This window comes from Amblyomma americanum, chromosome 7 (genome assembly GCF_052857255.1).
Source record: "Amblyomma americanum isolate KBUSLIRL-KWMA chromosome 7, ASM5285725v1, whole genome shotgun sequence".
Classification (NCBI taxonomy): Eukaryota; Metazoa; Arthropoda; class Arachnida; order Ixodida; family Ixodidae; genus Amblyomma; species Amblyomma americanum.
In genome coordinates, this window is record NC_135503.1 from 181592430 (window position 1) to 181606729 (window position 14300).

Consider the following 14300-nt stretch of genomic DNA (forward strand, 5'->3'; position numbering starts at 1 on the left):
ATGCACAGGCGACTAGGTTCCGTCGGCGAGCTGTTAGAAGTAACGTGGCTCAATCGAAAACCGCATGTAAAACCGGTCAGTTCAATACCACTTTTTTAAAGTAGTCTTGGGTTCAAATTTAAAACGCGCAACGGCTCTCACTGCACTTGCTATTATACCGTTGGCCTAAAATACCGTGCGGAGAGAGGACTTGGAGCTAGTAAGGCGCATTTAAAGACGTTTCAGAAGGAAGCGTCCCAAAGCGACGAGCCATCCTTTCCCGCCTAAGGCGCCTTCGGATCCAGACGGACCGGACAGACAGCTCGCACGAGCGACACGATTCGTGTAGCGGTGTCGGCGTACAAGCTAAGAACGCGCAGCGTAAAGTACGCACCAGGTGGAGTTGTCTCGCAGCGCCGCCCACACACCGCACTTCGGTGCCCGGCTTGCATCGCGCGCCATACGGGTCCGTGGGGTCGAAGTGCGAGTGCAGGTCGTTGATGTGCAGGATGGTCAGGTCGAAGGGCTGAGCTGCTGCCGTCGCGCAGGCCAACAGAAGCCAGCTGAGAAGGATCGGGATCATCACTCGGAGGGACTGCGCCCGCAGCACGCCATATGAGAACCGGTCGAGACCACAGCCACCCACGCCGACAACGCAGTCAGCTTGTAGGAGCGCCCATTCACGTGGCGGCGTGGCGTGGGCACCGAGAAGGGAGGGGCACTTGCGTTTCTCTCGCTGCTCGTAACGGTCGTCTGGCATGCGCTAGGCCGACGGGGAGAGAGCAGATGGGAGGGCTGTTCCGGGAAAGTACTCGCGAGTGGTGCCCCCTCGAGAGTGTCGCGGAAAACATCGGACGCTGGAATGCCGACCCGAGACGCGCGTGACCTCGGCGAGCGCTGCGAGTGCCCAGCCGCACCGCGGATGAGCACGGCGGCGCCACGCGGGTCGACTTGGGAGCGAAAGTGGCGCAGCGGCCCGCAAGCACGCAAATGACCGAAGAACCATAACCATGTAATGTCTCGATTGAGACCTTTGAGGAAATGAATCAACTTCGTTGCCGGGCCGCCATCCGTGAACGTCGATGCTTCAGCGAACACTTTAGAAATTGGTCACAATAGTTTAGTTCAAATAGAGAGAACGCGTATTCAGTCACAAACTCTTAGTCCCAACAGCCGTCACAAACTTTTGAAAGCCATACTGATTAGACAGCTAATAAATTTTTAGCGGCTCAGCATGATGATTAGTGCGAATGGTGAGTTTGTAGGCATGCAAAACACACTGCCATAAGAGTTTTTTAAAAGGATTACAAGTTATGTAAGTACTCGAAAGCTTTTCTTTATGTTAACAATTCTCTGCGGAAATACCGCCCTATTTCAGCTAGCAAAAGCCGTGTCAATAAATATTTTTAGTGCGCAAACAGTGATTCACAGAAGGAACAAAAACCTGAGATATACACCAGTACACACTAGGTTCAATAAGAAACCCCTGCCGACAATAACCTTATGCTCTGGACATAGTTGTACGACATGCAAGCATTTACAGAGCGACACTATATACCGTTAAAAAAGCACGCCAACTGACTTCACCTTCGACTGAAAGACTATATTTAACGGCGCGTCGCCTAATGTCTTATATATAGCTTAATGCCCCTGCTGTCACAAACAAATATTGATGAAATAGAGCAATCAGTCAACGCTAGACAGAATGCTTATGGCCACAGCGCTAACACAGCAAAAAACGTGCCAAAAGCACCTACGGAACCTTTTGATCAATGTGGCCATAACTTCAACGACATTACACCGTTCATCCTCCAATGAAGCTTCCAATCAGCAGGAGGTAGAAAATAAAGTGGAATTTCAAACCATCACCGTCAGCACGACTCCGCCCACTGCGGGACCAAGACGTCTCCCGTACATCTCCAATTAGCGCTGTCCTGAATTGCGAACATTGAAATATAAAACCTTACTACGAGCGGGGACAAATGTCCCCAAATGAAAATTTTTGCAGGTATATTCCTCCACAGACCCGGAAATTATAGGCGTAACGCTAAGGGGCAGGAAGAGGGCAGAGTAGGGCAGGGAAGAAACGCGCGTTAATGAGATCCTCTAGTCGAAATCAAGAAGAAGAAATGGGCTTGGGCAGGACACGTATGGCGAAGGGAAGGTCATCAATGGCCACTACAAATAACGTACTAGATTCCAAGAGAAGGCAAGCGTAGCACGGAGCAGCAGAAGGTTAGATGGGCCGATGGGATTAAGAAGTTTCAGGGGATAAGGTGTTCCGAGCAGGCACAGAATAGGGGTAATTGGAGAAATATTGAACAACCCTTTTGCTGAGACTCCGGTAGCCTGGTCGGGCCGGATAATGGGCAAGAAAGATTGCAGACATGCGTAAGAGGAAGGCACTGAAAACTTTGTAAAACTATTTTCACTACTTATTTATTAAGTCCTCAAAGGCCCCACTTAAGGGACATTACATGTCGGGTGGGCGGGGAGTACGGCAGTTATGACAAAAAATGGTTTGCGATGGCAGTCTTGAATGGTTGAACACATTTTAAAGAAGCGATGTGGCCGGGAAGGTCGTTCCAGTCCAGGGCAATACAGAGAAAAAATGATTTTTGGGAAGTTGTGGTATGGGCGCGCTGGGGGCAGACGGCTTTGCAATGGCTATGACGGGATAAACGATGGGCTGGACGGTTGAACATGTTGTCGGGTGGCAAGCTGTGAGAAAACTTATGATAAAGAGAAAGGCAAGCTAGTTTGCGGCGGGATGCTAGATTATGAAATTCAAGGTGAGATTTCAGTTGGGTTACACTGGTGCGAGAAGAGTCTTTCGAAAGAACAAATCGTGAAGCACGATTGTGAATAGACTCCAGTAAATTAGACAGGTTAGTTGGGTGCGGTTCAGATATATAATGAGCGTATTCTAGTTTAGGTCTGACAAGCGATACGCAAGCGATTAGCTTGATGAAGGAGGTGCTATGGCAATGTTGCGTCGTAAATAGCCCAGGGCGCGATTGGCAGAGTTAGCTATATGAGTAATAGGCCACTGGAGATATGAGTACTAAATACTTGATAGTGTCGATTTCACTTATAGGACAACCGTAAAGGAGGTAGTTAGGAGATGAGTACTTACGTCGGTGGTGGAAAGGGATTAAAAATGTTTTGCTGACATTTCTTTTCATGAGCCAGATGTCGCACCACTATTCAACTTTGATGAGATCATTCTGTAGGGTGGTAACATCAGATAGGTTATTTATGGAACGGTATATCACACAATCGTCTGCAAACAGGCGTACGTTTGAGGCTATGTTTCTGAGTAGGTCGTTAATATAAATAAGGAAACGTAGGAGGCCTAGTACACTACATTGGGGAACAACTGACCGGACATAGATGAGAGTGGAATAATTTGAGTTGGCGACAACAAACCGGAGGCGATAAGTTAGGAAATTGCTTATCCAGTTGAGCAGGCAAGAGTCCAAGGTAAGACTTGTCATTTTAAGTAGCAGGTGATGATGTGAGACTTTGTCAAAGGTCTTCTCAAAATAAAAAAAGGAGTCAGTGAGTACATTAAAGTCAAAGTTGGTGTGAATGTCATGAATGAAAAGAGCAAATTGGGATTCACAAGAATGGCCTTGACGGAAGACATCATGGTTGGGGTGAAAAAAGCTGACAGATGATAAGAACGCTGCAGCCTGAGAATGAATAATATGCTCCATATTTTTTGAACAAAAACTTGTGACAGATATCGGTAGGTAGTTACCGGGGCCTGAGCGGTTGCCCTTTGTGAAGGCAACGACCTTCCCAGTCCTCCAATCAGCAGGAATGGTACCAGAAGTTAGGGACTGCTGATTTATGAGCGACAAAAGAAAGGTGCTGACGTGTTTAGTATTTTAAGAACTTTAGCATTAATGCTATCTGTTGCAGCCGAGGACGAATTCTTTAGTTTCTCATTGTCGTTAGAGATACCGTTCGGATGGGACCTTATAGGATACATTTGACGATGACCATATTCTGGTGGCAGTGGCAGCAGGTTTACAAAGGACATTTTAGTGAAGACAGCATAAAATGCATCATTTAGTGCATCAGAAACATCGTGTTCAGGTACATTGCAGCCGTCTGTACGAGACAAAGAAATGTTGGTTGTGAAAAGGGGCTTAATAGCCCTGAAAGAACCAGGCACTGAACGGGGTTCTTCTAGGCGTCGGAGGTTGTTCTAGAACCAGCCAGCAGCGCGCGCTCAGCGGTAGCACTGCCGCTACCGCGTTGACACATCTTCGTCGTTACAGTTGAAGCAGAAGGATTGATAGTTTTCCAAAAGTTATTTTAGGTCGTTACGGAACATAGAGGTCAGAGTGTTAATGAAAAAGTTGAGTTTGGCGGTATGTAATAAGTTTTTGTAGTCGCTAGCCTCACAACAACACTTATTCTATGCACTGTCATTGTCTACATGCTTAAAAGCACAAACATTTTTTTTTCTTGTTGTCCAAACAGCTTAATACGTAGTAAAACCATGGCGACTGCGCACGCTTGATAGTGGGGATGTATATGGTGATTAGACGTAACATTTCTTTTTAAAAAGGAGCCAGTTAGTTCCGACAGCACGCTCTAGATGACTGGCTACGAAAGTGTCTCAAAATGGTGCTTAGCATTCATACCTACACAATCACCTTTATGATAGTGCGTTAATGTTTTCTTAGTTTTCTTGCTTTTGAGTGCACTGGAGTCTAGCGAGCCGCTGATAACAGCGGGATCCCTAGATGAAGAAAGCGATGTAAGCTAAGAAAACATATCGGCATTGGTTGCTAATATGAGGTCCAAAAAATTAGATGAGTGGTCAGTGATGCCAATGGGTTCAGTGACCAGCTCTGACAGGTGTCGTGGACGCAGAGGCCCACTCGAGCCCGGGCTCGGCACATTTCTCTAAGCTGGAAAAAGCTGCACAGAACGTAGCAAGCGGAGGCACTAGTTTCAGAGTGCACCCGTGGGAACTAGCGAGGATGAATCGGAAGTCCGCTGCTCTTTATCACAAAGGCGCAACAGTATTGCAAGCGGCACACAGGTGATTCGTGACGCGCCGTGGGCCACAACTGCCGCAAGCTCTCTCCGGTCAGGCCGGCTCCTGTCGGACACGGTTACTTACTTGAAGTCACCGTTCCCCTATTCCCTTGCCGTCTGTCCATCATCGGTCGCTGCCCCAGGCGTCCTTCTTGCCGAACACCCGTCAAAAGGAAGGCCATTCTTCGTCCCCCCGGGCCAAGCCTGCTAAAATCTTCGTAGGTACTTTCACAGCCCGGCATCCCTTTTTTTGATGCCATCGGATGGTCAAACGTCGTGTCGCCAGCAGGGTTGTAACAGCTTCCTCCACCACCAGACGAGGCTCGGCGGGTAGCAGTAATCGCTGCTGCGTGAAGATATGACTTAATTGCTTGCAGAACACACACTTCTCCGTCACTCGTAGTATTGTCTTCTTCGACGTTGACCATATTCTTTGAGGCGTCTCTGAAACGTCAACCACATGCCCAAGCAAGGACTCAACTGCCCTCCAAGAAAACCAGTTCCAAAAAAGGGATTGATACAATCTGGTTACTATAGCTGTTGGAGAAAAGCCCACACTGAAAAATCTGAGGGCCCACGCATGCTAAGAATACCAAACACGCTACTAGGGACATCAGCACACATAAGCGCACTAAATAAAAAAAACTTTAGTAGCAATTGTTGATACCTAAACCGCACACCGGACTGCTTAGAAAGAACGGCTAAGTGCGTCCGCGTTTCCATTCAATTTGCCCTTCTTGTACTTTATGTCGAAATGATACTGCTGCAGAATTAAGCTGCGATTGTTCTTTGATGCCGCGGTTTGCAGGCACGGAAGGGGACAACGGCCCGACTCTACCATGAATTTGGCGCCTCCGATATAGCATTGTAGATTCTGGACTGCCCAAACAATGCAAGCGCACTCTTTTTCTGACGCGCAGTACGCCATTTCTCGAGAGCTCAGTTTTCGGCTCAGGTAGAGCACAGGATGTTTGCTGCCGTGGTCATCTCTGTGGCAGAGAACGGCCCCTAGCCCTCAATCACTCGCTTCACATTGGAGCGTAAATTCTCGGCCGTAATCCGGAGCTCGCAAAACCGGGCGACAAATCAGTACCGCTTTCAGGTTTAAGAAGAATGCTTCCTTCTTTTCACCCCAGAATACATTTCTCGTTTCTGTCCTGCGGCAAGCATCGGCCAGGGGACTTGCCAAGTCGGAATAATCACGGATGTAGTAACTGTAACATCCCGTAAGCCCTGAGAATGCCCGAACGTCCGTCTTGGTTCTAGGCCGCATGTAGTCTGCTACCAACGATACCTTAACTTCAGGGATTTTCCTGAAACCTTGGCCTACGTTGTAACCCAAATAGTCGATGGTTGCCCTCGCAAGGCAACACTTCTCGGCCTTTACAGTGAGGCCATCTTGACGCAAACGGCTTAACACTGCTCTTAGATGCAATAAAAGGTCCGCCCATGAATCGGAGAAGGCAGCAATATTGTCCAAATGGGGCATCGAAAATGCTCAACAGCCCTTTAGAACCCTATCCATTACATAGGAAAAACAAAAAAGAACATTTTGAGCCCGAAGCTCATCTTTATTGGTTGATAGCTTCCCGTCGGAGTGACGAAAGGTGTGTATCTGCTGGCGAGCTCAGTGAGCGGCACTTGCCAGTACCCTCGAGTAAGGTCTAGCTTAGTTACATAGCAAGGCAGCAATGTGGGATAGTTGGCTGTACATATGGTGTGAATAACGCGCTACACACTAACAAAACGAAAACTGGAAGAACGGGGGACACAGGACAAGAGCGCACTAACAACCGAGGTTTATTCTCGTACGAGGGTACAGAAATACGTTCTTTCACATGCTGAAATAATCAATTCATTACCAACGGCGGTGTCGCACGCTCCTTCGTTTCTTGATTAAATGTAACTCTTCACTTGATAAGAACACCGAGGGTGTGCTTACGCACTCGTTTACTAATGCTGCTCGAGGACCTGTTAAACTCTCTCCTCAACATTGGGGATAGGGCATATTTTATCCTTAGTGACAGCATTTAACTTCCGGTAACCTACTGCTGGCCTTGGGCGTTTACACGGAGCTAACACCAAGATCATAGGTGAAGCGTATTCGCTTTCGGGATGCTTGATTACTTCTAATTCCATCATGCGCTTTACCTCCCGATTAAGGATATTTCTCTGCCTCGGAGAGAATCGATAGCACCTTGAGCGCACTGGCTCCTCGGAAGTTAGCTCAATATCATGCTCAATCATATCAGTTCTGCCAGGCCTGTCTACGAAGCAATCATCAATTTCTGCTATCAGTTCGCCGAGATCGGACAACTGAGATTATTTTAGTTCTCCTCTCCGCTCAGTCCTCGTGAGGAGTTCCTGCGCGCTGCTTTCTTCTCCGCTTAGACAGATAAGGTTGACTTCCATCTCCTCAGAAAGGTTCAGCGTTAGACTTACCGCGGCCTCTCTCTGCACGTAAGGCTTCATTAGGTTGCAGTGGTAAATGCACACTTCTTTATTCCTTCCAGGGATTCTCACCACGTAGTTGGTGTTAGGCAGCTTGCCTACTACTTCAGCGGGCCCTTCCCACGGTACATCGAGCCTATTTTGACTTGAAGCTCTCAGCAGCATTACCTTGTCACCGACACAAAAGGTCCGTTAGCGGGCTGTCCGTTCACAGTAGACCTTAGAATGAGCCTGGGCTGACTTCATGCTGGCCTCCATCAGTCCCTTAGTGTTATGTAGACGATCCAGCAGAGTCAGCACGAACTCCATTACCGTCCGGTCCTCTCCGCGCCTTTCCCAAGCTTCACGTACCATTCGCAGAGGTGGGCGCAATGACCTTAGGTGCACCAACACTGCGGCGCTAAATCCAGTGGATTGATGCGGCACTGACCGCAAAGCGAAAAATGTCGCAGGTAGGCATGCTTCCCAGTCGCGCTTGTTTTCCTAGTTCAGACCCCTAAGTATGCCCTTTGGAACCGATTGCCATATTTCTACGCTGTTGCTCTGCGGATGATTGAGTTGTGCACTCTGTTAATGCAGCACCGAACTAGAAATGAGGTAGTGAGGGCTCAAGTGAATACTGTACCTTGATCACTTTGGATCTCGGAAGGGAAGCCAATTCGGGCAAAGACTCCTAACAGTGAATTCACAACACTCTTAAGTCCCCTCGAGCAGCGCGACAGACGTTGGAAACTTCATGGCGGGGCATAATATGATGGGGATATAACGACACCCTGACTCTGTCACGGGAAGTGGCCCAAATACGTCTATCACCGATCGGTGAAGCGGCTCAGTACTGATCGCTACTAAAACCATCAGTGCTTTCCCCTTATCTCGCGCCTTTCCGATCCGCTGGCATGTGTCGCACGACCTTAGAAAACGCTCCATGTCGTTAAAACATCCATACCAATAATACTTGTGCAAGAGCATGTTTTTTGTTTTCCTGATTCCCACGTGGCATGACCACGAATTGTCGTGGGAGAGTCGCAGTAAATCTTGTCGCTATTTCTTGTGACCGACTAATTGGTCTCGCTCCACTCCAGGCTTATGCTTGTATAAGCGATAAAGCACACAGCCTCTCAACCGGAGAGCAAAATTCTCGTTTTTTTTCCCCTTGCTGGTTCTGTGGAGCTTTCTGATCTCCTGTATAGTCGGGTCGTTTGCTTGTCCCATTCCTAGCTCCTCTCGGTTCGCACTTAGCAGCGACGTTAATCTGCTTGACACTGACGAAATAAAAAACCACTCTCCAAGATTGTTCCGTTTCGCGCTTTGTCATGCGTACTCTCAGGCTGACCGGTCTCGGGTGCCTCGTTAGCGCGATTGTCTGAACCTTGCTCAACCAATTCTGCCCCAAGTTTAACTGCTGTTTCCTCCGCAATAGAATTCTGAAGAGTAAGTTGTGTTGCCAGTTCTCGCACCTTCGAACGTGTTAAGGCCTGCATAACTCGGACTCCCAAAATGGATCCTCTTCTCTCGTAATAACATATCCAATTTGCTGAAGAAAAAATGCGGATAGCAGTTAGGTAGCTTTCCTGAAACTGTGACTTCGATTGTAAGCATACCGAAAGGGCCGTGAATTACCACTGTCGCTATAGGCAAGCATACGCTTTGTTCCTCCAGTACCTGTCGGATTCATGCACAGTGGCCTGTATAATCGGATGGCGACACATACGACGGGTGGACAACATCCATCGCTGCAGCTGAGTAGTGCAGCACCTTGCAGGACATCTCGTTTACTACCAGGGCATGCATGTAAGATTCCAGCAGCTTCATGTTTTCATCTCAGTTACTGACAAACGAGAACGCAACATTTTCTTTTGGCAGTTCACTGCTATGTGAGCCGGCTGATTGCATCTGTAGCAAGTGAGCGGCCTCCTATCCTGAAACGTGACTTTTTGTAGCGATAGCTACATTACGGTAGCATTTCGAGCCTTCAGAGTTGCGGCGCCGCCACACTGTGGCTGCGCCACCACCCTGCGGCTGCGCCACCACGCTGTCACGTGGGGCGGAGCAGCTGCCGGCGGCGCGGAGCCGTGGCTGATCACGTGGTTCGTCACCTGGTTAGTCACGCGACGAGCCACGTGGTGCGGAGCAGCTTCTGCTGCCGGCAGTGCTGCGCGCCGGCGAAACCGAGCTGCCATAGCTCTGCGCATGCGCCGTGTCAAGTGGGACGAACATGAAGGAGGAACGCCCAGCGAAACGGAGCGGCGAAAGACGGATTTTGCCATTAAACTGAGCAATTTCTACTCTGCCAGCCGTAGTTATTGCGTCACACCAGATTTAACCATAGCTAAACCACCGCCAATCTTTTTTCCGCGCTGTCCTAACTTTTGAACCCTCCTCATTGTCACCTTTTGTTCGATGTTTATCGGAAGAAACTTTTCTTTCTTCTTTCTCTGCTGTAGAGCTCCCAAAGTTCCTCTCGTGACGATAATTCCCACTTCTACAAAATTACGGGGCGTATCAACTAGTGTTATTGCTAAACCGCCAGCGCAAAGCGTACTCATCCATCAGTTCGGTAGCTCTTGTCGCGGACGTTACGTTGTCCCGGTCCTGTAGCCAATATCCTTCCTCTTCAGGGAGGCAGTCGTAAAACTGTTCCAACAAAATCCTCTCAACTACATCTTCCCGGTCTCTGTAGGACTCGCTGCTCTTTAGCCACTCAACCAAGTTAACTTTCAACAGGTACAGGAAATCGGGATAGCTCTCGTCCCTCGACTTTTTAACACCCCGAAATCTTTGCCTGAACGCTTCGGCGCAAGTCTATACTTTCATCGAAGGCAAGCCTTCACCTTCTTGTAGTTGTCCGAGTCTTGCCTGCTGAGGCGCTCGACAAACCCCGCTGCTTTGCAGGGCAGAACATTCAGTAGCCTTTGAGACCTAGTGTCTCGACTGAAGGAGAGTTTCTCGCATGGTCGATTAAAATTTGGAAGCTACAGACTGATATCCCCTGATACCACATGTGGCTACATTCACCCAGACATTTTGCATCCTAGTTGAGAAGATGTACCACTTGCTGGGGACAACTGCCCGACCTCTTGCTCATCTCTACTTACGTAGCTCTGTCTCCCGCTCCAGTTTTGTTTGCTTCATTGCCTTTCACGCTCTCGCCTCTATTCCTCTACTTCCCGCTCTTTCTGCTGTCTGAGTTGCTCTTCATTTATTTTTTCTAGGAGGCTCCATGCCTCACTGAGCTCCTTATCATCTGCCCCCAAATAAGTGATTGCCTGAATAATCACAGGTTTTCGTCTGAAACCCTTTGTGTCAATCCCCAATTTCTCACACAACAGCGAAACGTCCGGCTTCTGCAGCTTCTTTAGGTCTATTATAGTTTTGAATTTAGGCTATTTCCAGAACAACTATGCGAAAATACGAAAACCTCCAGGATTTAAGCACAGATCTCCACCAGTTCTAAAATTTAACCCTATTTTAGAATATGGTCCACATCAGAGGAAAGCCAAGCACTCACCTTCACATATGACAATTTCCCGAGACAGCTGTACGCTCGCTGGCCGACCGTTGTTGCCGCTTGTAGCTTCGTACCGAACCGCTGATTACCAGTTGTCGTGGACACAGGGTCTCACTCGAACACGTGTTCCAAAGGGTAGCCTGTCCGAGCCTTCGGGCTGTGGAAAGATAGAGCATGAAGTTTCGAAAAACGAAAACAAGCGTGTTTATTGGCACTTTGGTAAGCTTATTTACATATTTAAGAAAGAGCAAAGAGTCAAAACTTGAGTGCTCGTGCATCGAGCAACTGGATGAGCCTTGTCGCCATGGCCCACAGCCTCCGTTCTCACTTAGCTCGCTCCTTGAATCCTTAGGTTCCTTAGAAGGGTCAGGGTTCGGGCTAGTGGGTAATCAGCATGAGAATTCATAGCGCACAGAATACACAGGACACAACACAAGCGCTTACTTCCACTGAATGGTCCTTATTTGGCGCTGACAGCCTTATAAAGGTCAGGTATTGCGCACGTACAAACAACTAACAATGATTATCTTGTCAAGGTCATGATGTGTCAAGGTAAGAAGAAACAATAAAAACCTACCAAACAGTGCACAAGTTTCACACTTTCGTCCTCTGCCTTGCACATAAGAAAGCTAAGTCTTTTATTGATAAAAACACCGAAGGATCACTGATACAATTTTACAGTCCCTCTTTTTCCATCTCTGCCGCTTCAATTATTTCCCTCGTTTTTTGATTGCTATTTTTTCCTAATACTGAACACTCCTTGAAGTTAGGCGTGCACTTGTGTCTACGGCAGTGACGAGCCAGATTACCTGTTCCCTGATCTCTAACACTTCTGTGGTGCTCGCTGAGTCGCTTGTTCAGGCACCGGCCTGTCTGCCCGATGTACAACTTGCCACATGAAAGTGGCCACCTGTATATAATGTTATCGGCACAAGTTACAAATGGGTTCTGATGCCTTACAGAGCAGGCCTTCTTATCCTGCTTGTCTGGACATGTGTTCTTACACATGCGGGACGGTTTTTCTGGGGCTGACATGCAAATTTTTACACCAATTTTCTCTCCAATCTTTTTGAGGCCGTGGGAAATCCCGTGAATATAAGTTATAACTTCAATTTTGCGGGTACCTTCTTCTTTGTCTGTCAACGTTGTGTTTTTCTTTTGTCTGCGCATGCTTTCTGCTACTGCTACTACAAGGTACCTCGGGTAACCCGCTTCCTGAAGGCGATGAACCTGATTATTGAAACTTGTTGTCATTAGGCAGGTGCACGACTTATTGACTGCATTGGACAGGCATGTTTTTACTACTCCTCTCTTGACTAACTTCGTATGTGCGGAGGTAAACGGTAAGAGAGCCTTATTCCCTCTAGGTTCATACATCCAGCAAACCCTACTCACAGAAACTAATTTTAAATCAAGGAAACGGATCATTCCTTCAACAGGAAGCTCGTGAGTAATAGACAGTGGCTCAAGACACTTCGCGAAGGTAGATATAGTGCTTTCTGCTACCTGATGAAGGCTTCCATTGCTCTTCTGAAGAACAACGAAGTAATCATCTACAAACCGGAACGTTTTTATCACCACTTTATTATCTAGATTACTCTGTATCCTCCTACCTGCGCTCGCAAGAAACAAGTCACTAAGGGCAGGCGCTATGCACGAACCTATACACACTCCCTTTTTTTCCAGATATACTTCCTCATTCCACTTAACAAAGGTTGACGAGAGGTACAGGGACACTAAATTCAAAAAACCATCAACTGAAATACCAGCTTCGTTTTGAAACGATACGGCGCCATATTTATGAATGCTGTCTTCAATGCATTCTAAAAGCTGCTGATGAGGCAAAGAGTAGTAAGGGTCCTTTATATCTATTGAAAGAAATCCTACATCTGCACCCAGAAGCCCTCTCAGGTAGTCATCAACTTGTTCTGAGCTTCTGATCATAAATGGGTCGTCAGGTTTCAACAGCTTCAGCTTAGTCTGCAATCACAGGCCTACTTCCTTCTGCCAAGAATCACGTTCGGAAACGATGACCCTAAAAGGCGCCTCTGGCTTGTGTGTCTTGACTGAGAAAAACATCTCAAGTGCATATTTTCCTGAATTCGTGATTGCGAGCAAAAGCCTGAACAGATCCAGCTGCTTACACAATTTCTTTGCTTGTGCTTTTGCCTTTTGCACTAAGAAAGGTTGGTGCCGTTCAAACACTGAATTAACAGCATCATGTGCTTTCTTACGATACAAATCTATCGGAAGCACAGCAAAGCCTCCCTCCTTATCTGACTGTAGTATACACAAGCCATTGTCCTTCAAGTACCTAACGGTCTTCCTCACCGGAACACATGTGCTGGACGGCTTCCAATTGTTTAGAAGATGCAGTCCTTCTACGTTGCACCATTCCTTCTCTGCGGACGGGGCACGACTCGAGACTTGTTTGACGATGGATAAGAGTTCAGGCGCTGATTTCTTCGGTGGCACCGCATACTTCGGTCCCAGCTGAACAGTCCGCTGCACAAAGTCCGGAAACCTGACGTTGCCGAAAACGTGGACCCTTGAACCTTGACCAGGTTTTCTATCCCTCTTCAATAAGCGAAGCCTCCACAAGCTGGATTGCCATAGGTTTTCTGCGGTGCTGTCTATGAGGCTGCAGTATTCTTTCCATTTTCGTCGCTTGGACGCTGGCGGTGAACGTTGACAGAAAACTTGAGCATGCAGGGCATCCTTGTAAAGGCGACCTTGTCTTTGCCACTCCGAACGAAGAATTTTGCAGACCCGGTTCGCATGATTGATGGAAGGTGGAAGAGCCCCAAACAGTGCCTGAACATCCTCAGGTATTACTTTGACGCGGATGCAGTAGGCGAACGTGCGAACTCGGCAAACACTGATGGCAATTAACGTCACAAGCAATGCAGGTTGAAACATATAAGGGGGAACAGGGGGACAGGTGCCCGTTGAACTAGAAATATAACTTAGAAAGGTCATGGTTCGGGCTAGTGGGTAATCAGCATGAGGATTCATAGCGCACAGAATACACAGGACACAACACAAGCGCTTACTTCCACTGAATGGTCTTTATTTGGCGCTGACAGCTTTATAAAGGTCACGTATTGCGCACGTAAAAACAACTAACAATGATTATCTTGTCAAGGTCATGATGTGTCAAGGAAAGAAGAAACAATTATTGTTTCTTCTTTCCTTGACACATCATGACCTTGACAAGATAATCATTGTTAGTTGTTTGTACGTGCGCAATACCTGACTTTTATAAGGCTGTCAGCGCCAAATAAAGACCATTCAGTGGAAGTTT

The 14300-nt window shown here is 47.6% G+C and overlaps 1 protein-coding gene and 1 long non-coding RNA gene across 3 annotated transcripts in view; one reads left to right on the forward strand and one right to left on the reverse strand.

Annotated features, from left to right (window-relative positions):
• The window catches only part of LOC144096778 (protein 5NUC-like), a 414953-nt gene extending 414185 nt beyond the window's left edge, over positions 1–768 (reverse strand). The window contains exon 1 of one of the 2 annotated variants that reach the window (XM_077629663.1): positions 374–768. In XM_077629663.1, the coding sequence (XP_077485789.1) occupies positions 374–739 (366 nt within the window). In that variant the 5' untranslated portion in view covers positions 740–768. The remainder of the gene's footprint in view (positions 1–373) is intronic. The other variant, XM_077629662.1, reaches the window with a different exon arrangement.
• LOC144096781 (uncharacterized) overlaps positions 1–14300 on the forward strand; it is an 82151-nt gene that overhangs the window by 48310 nt on the left and 19541 nt on the right. The window lies entirely within an intron of this gene.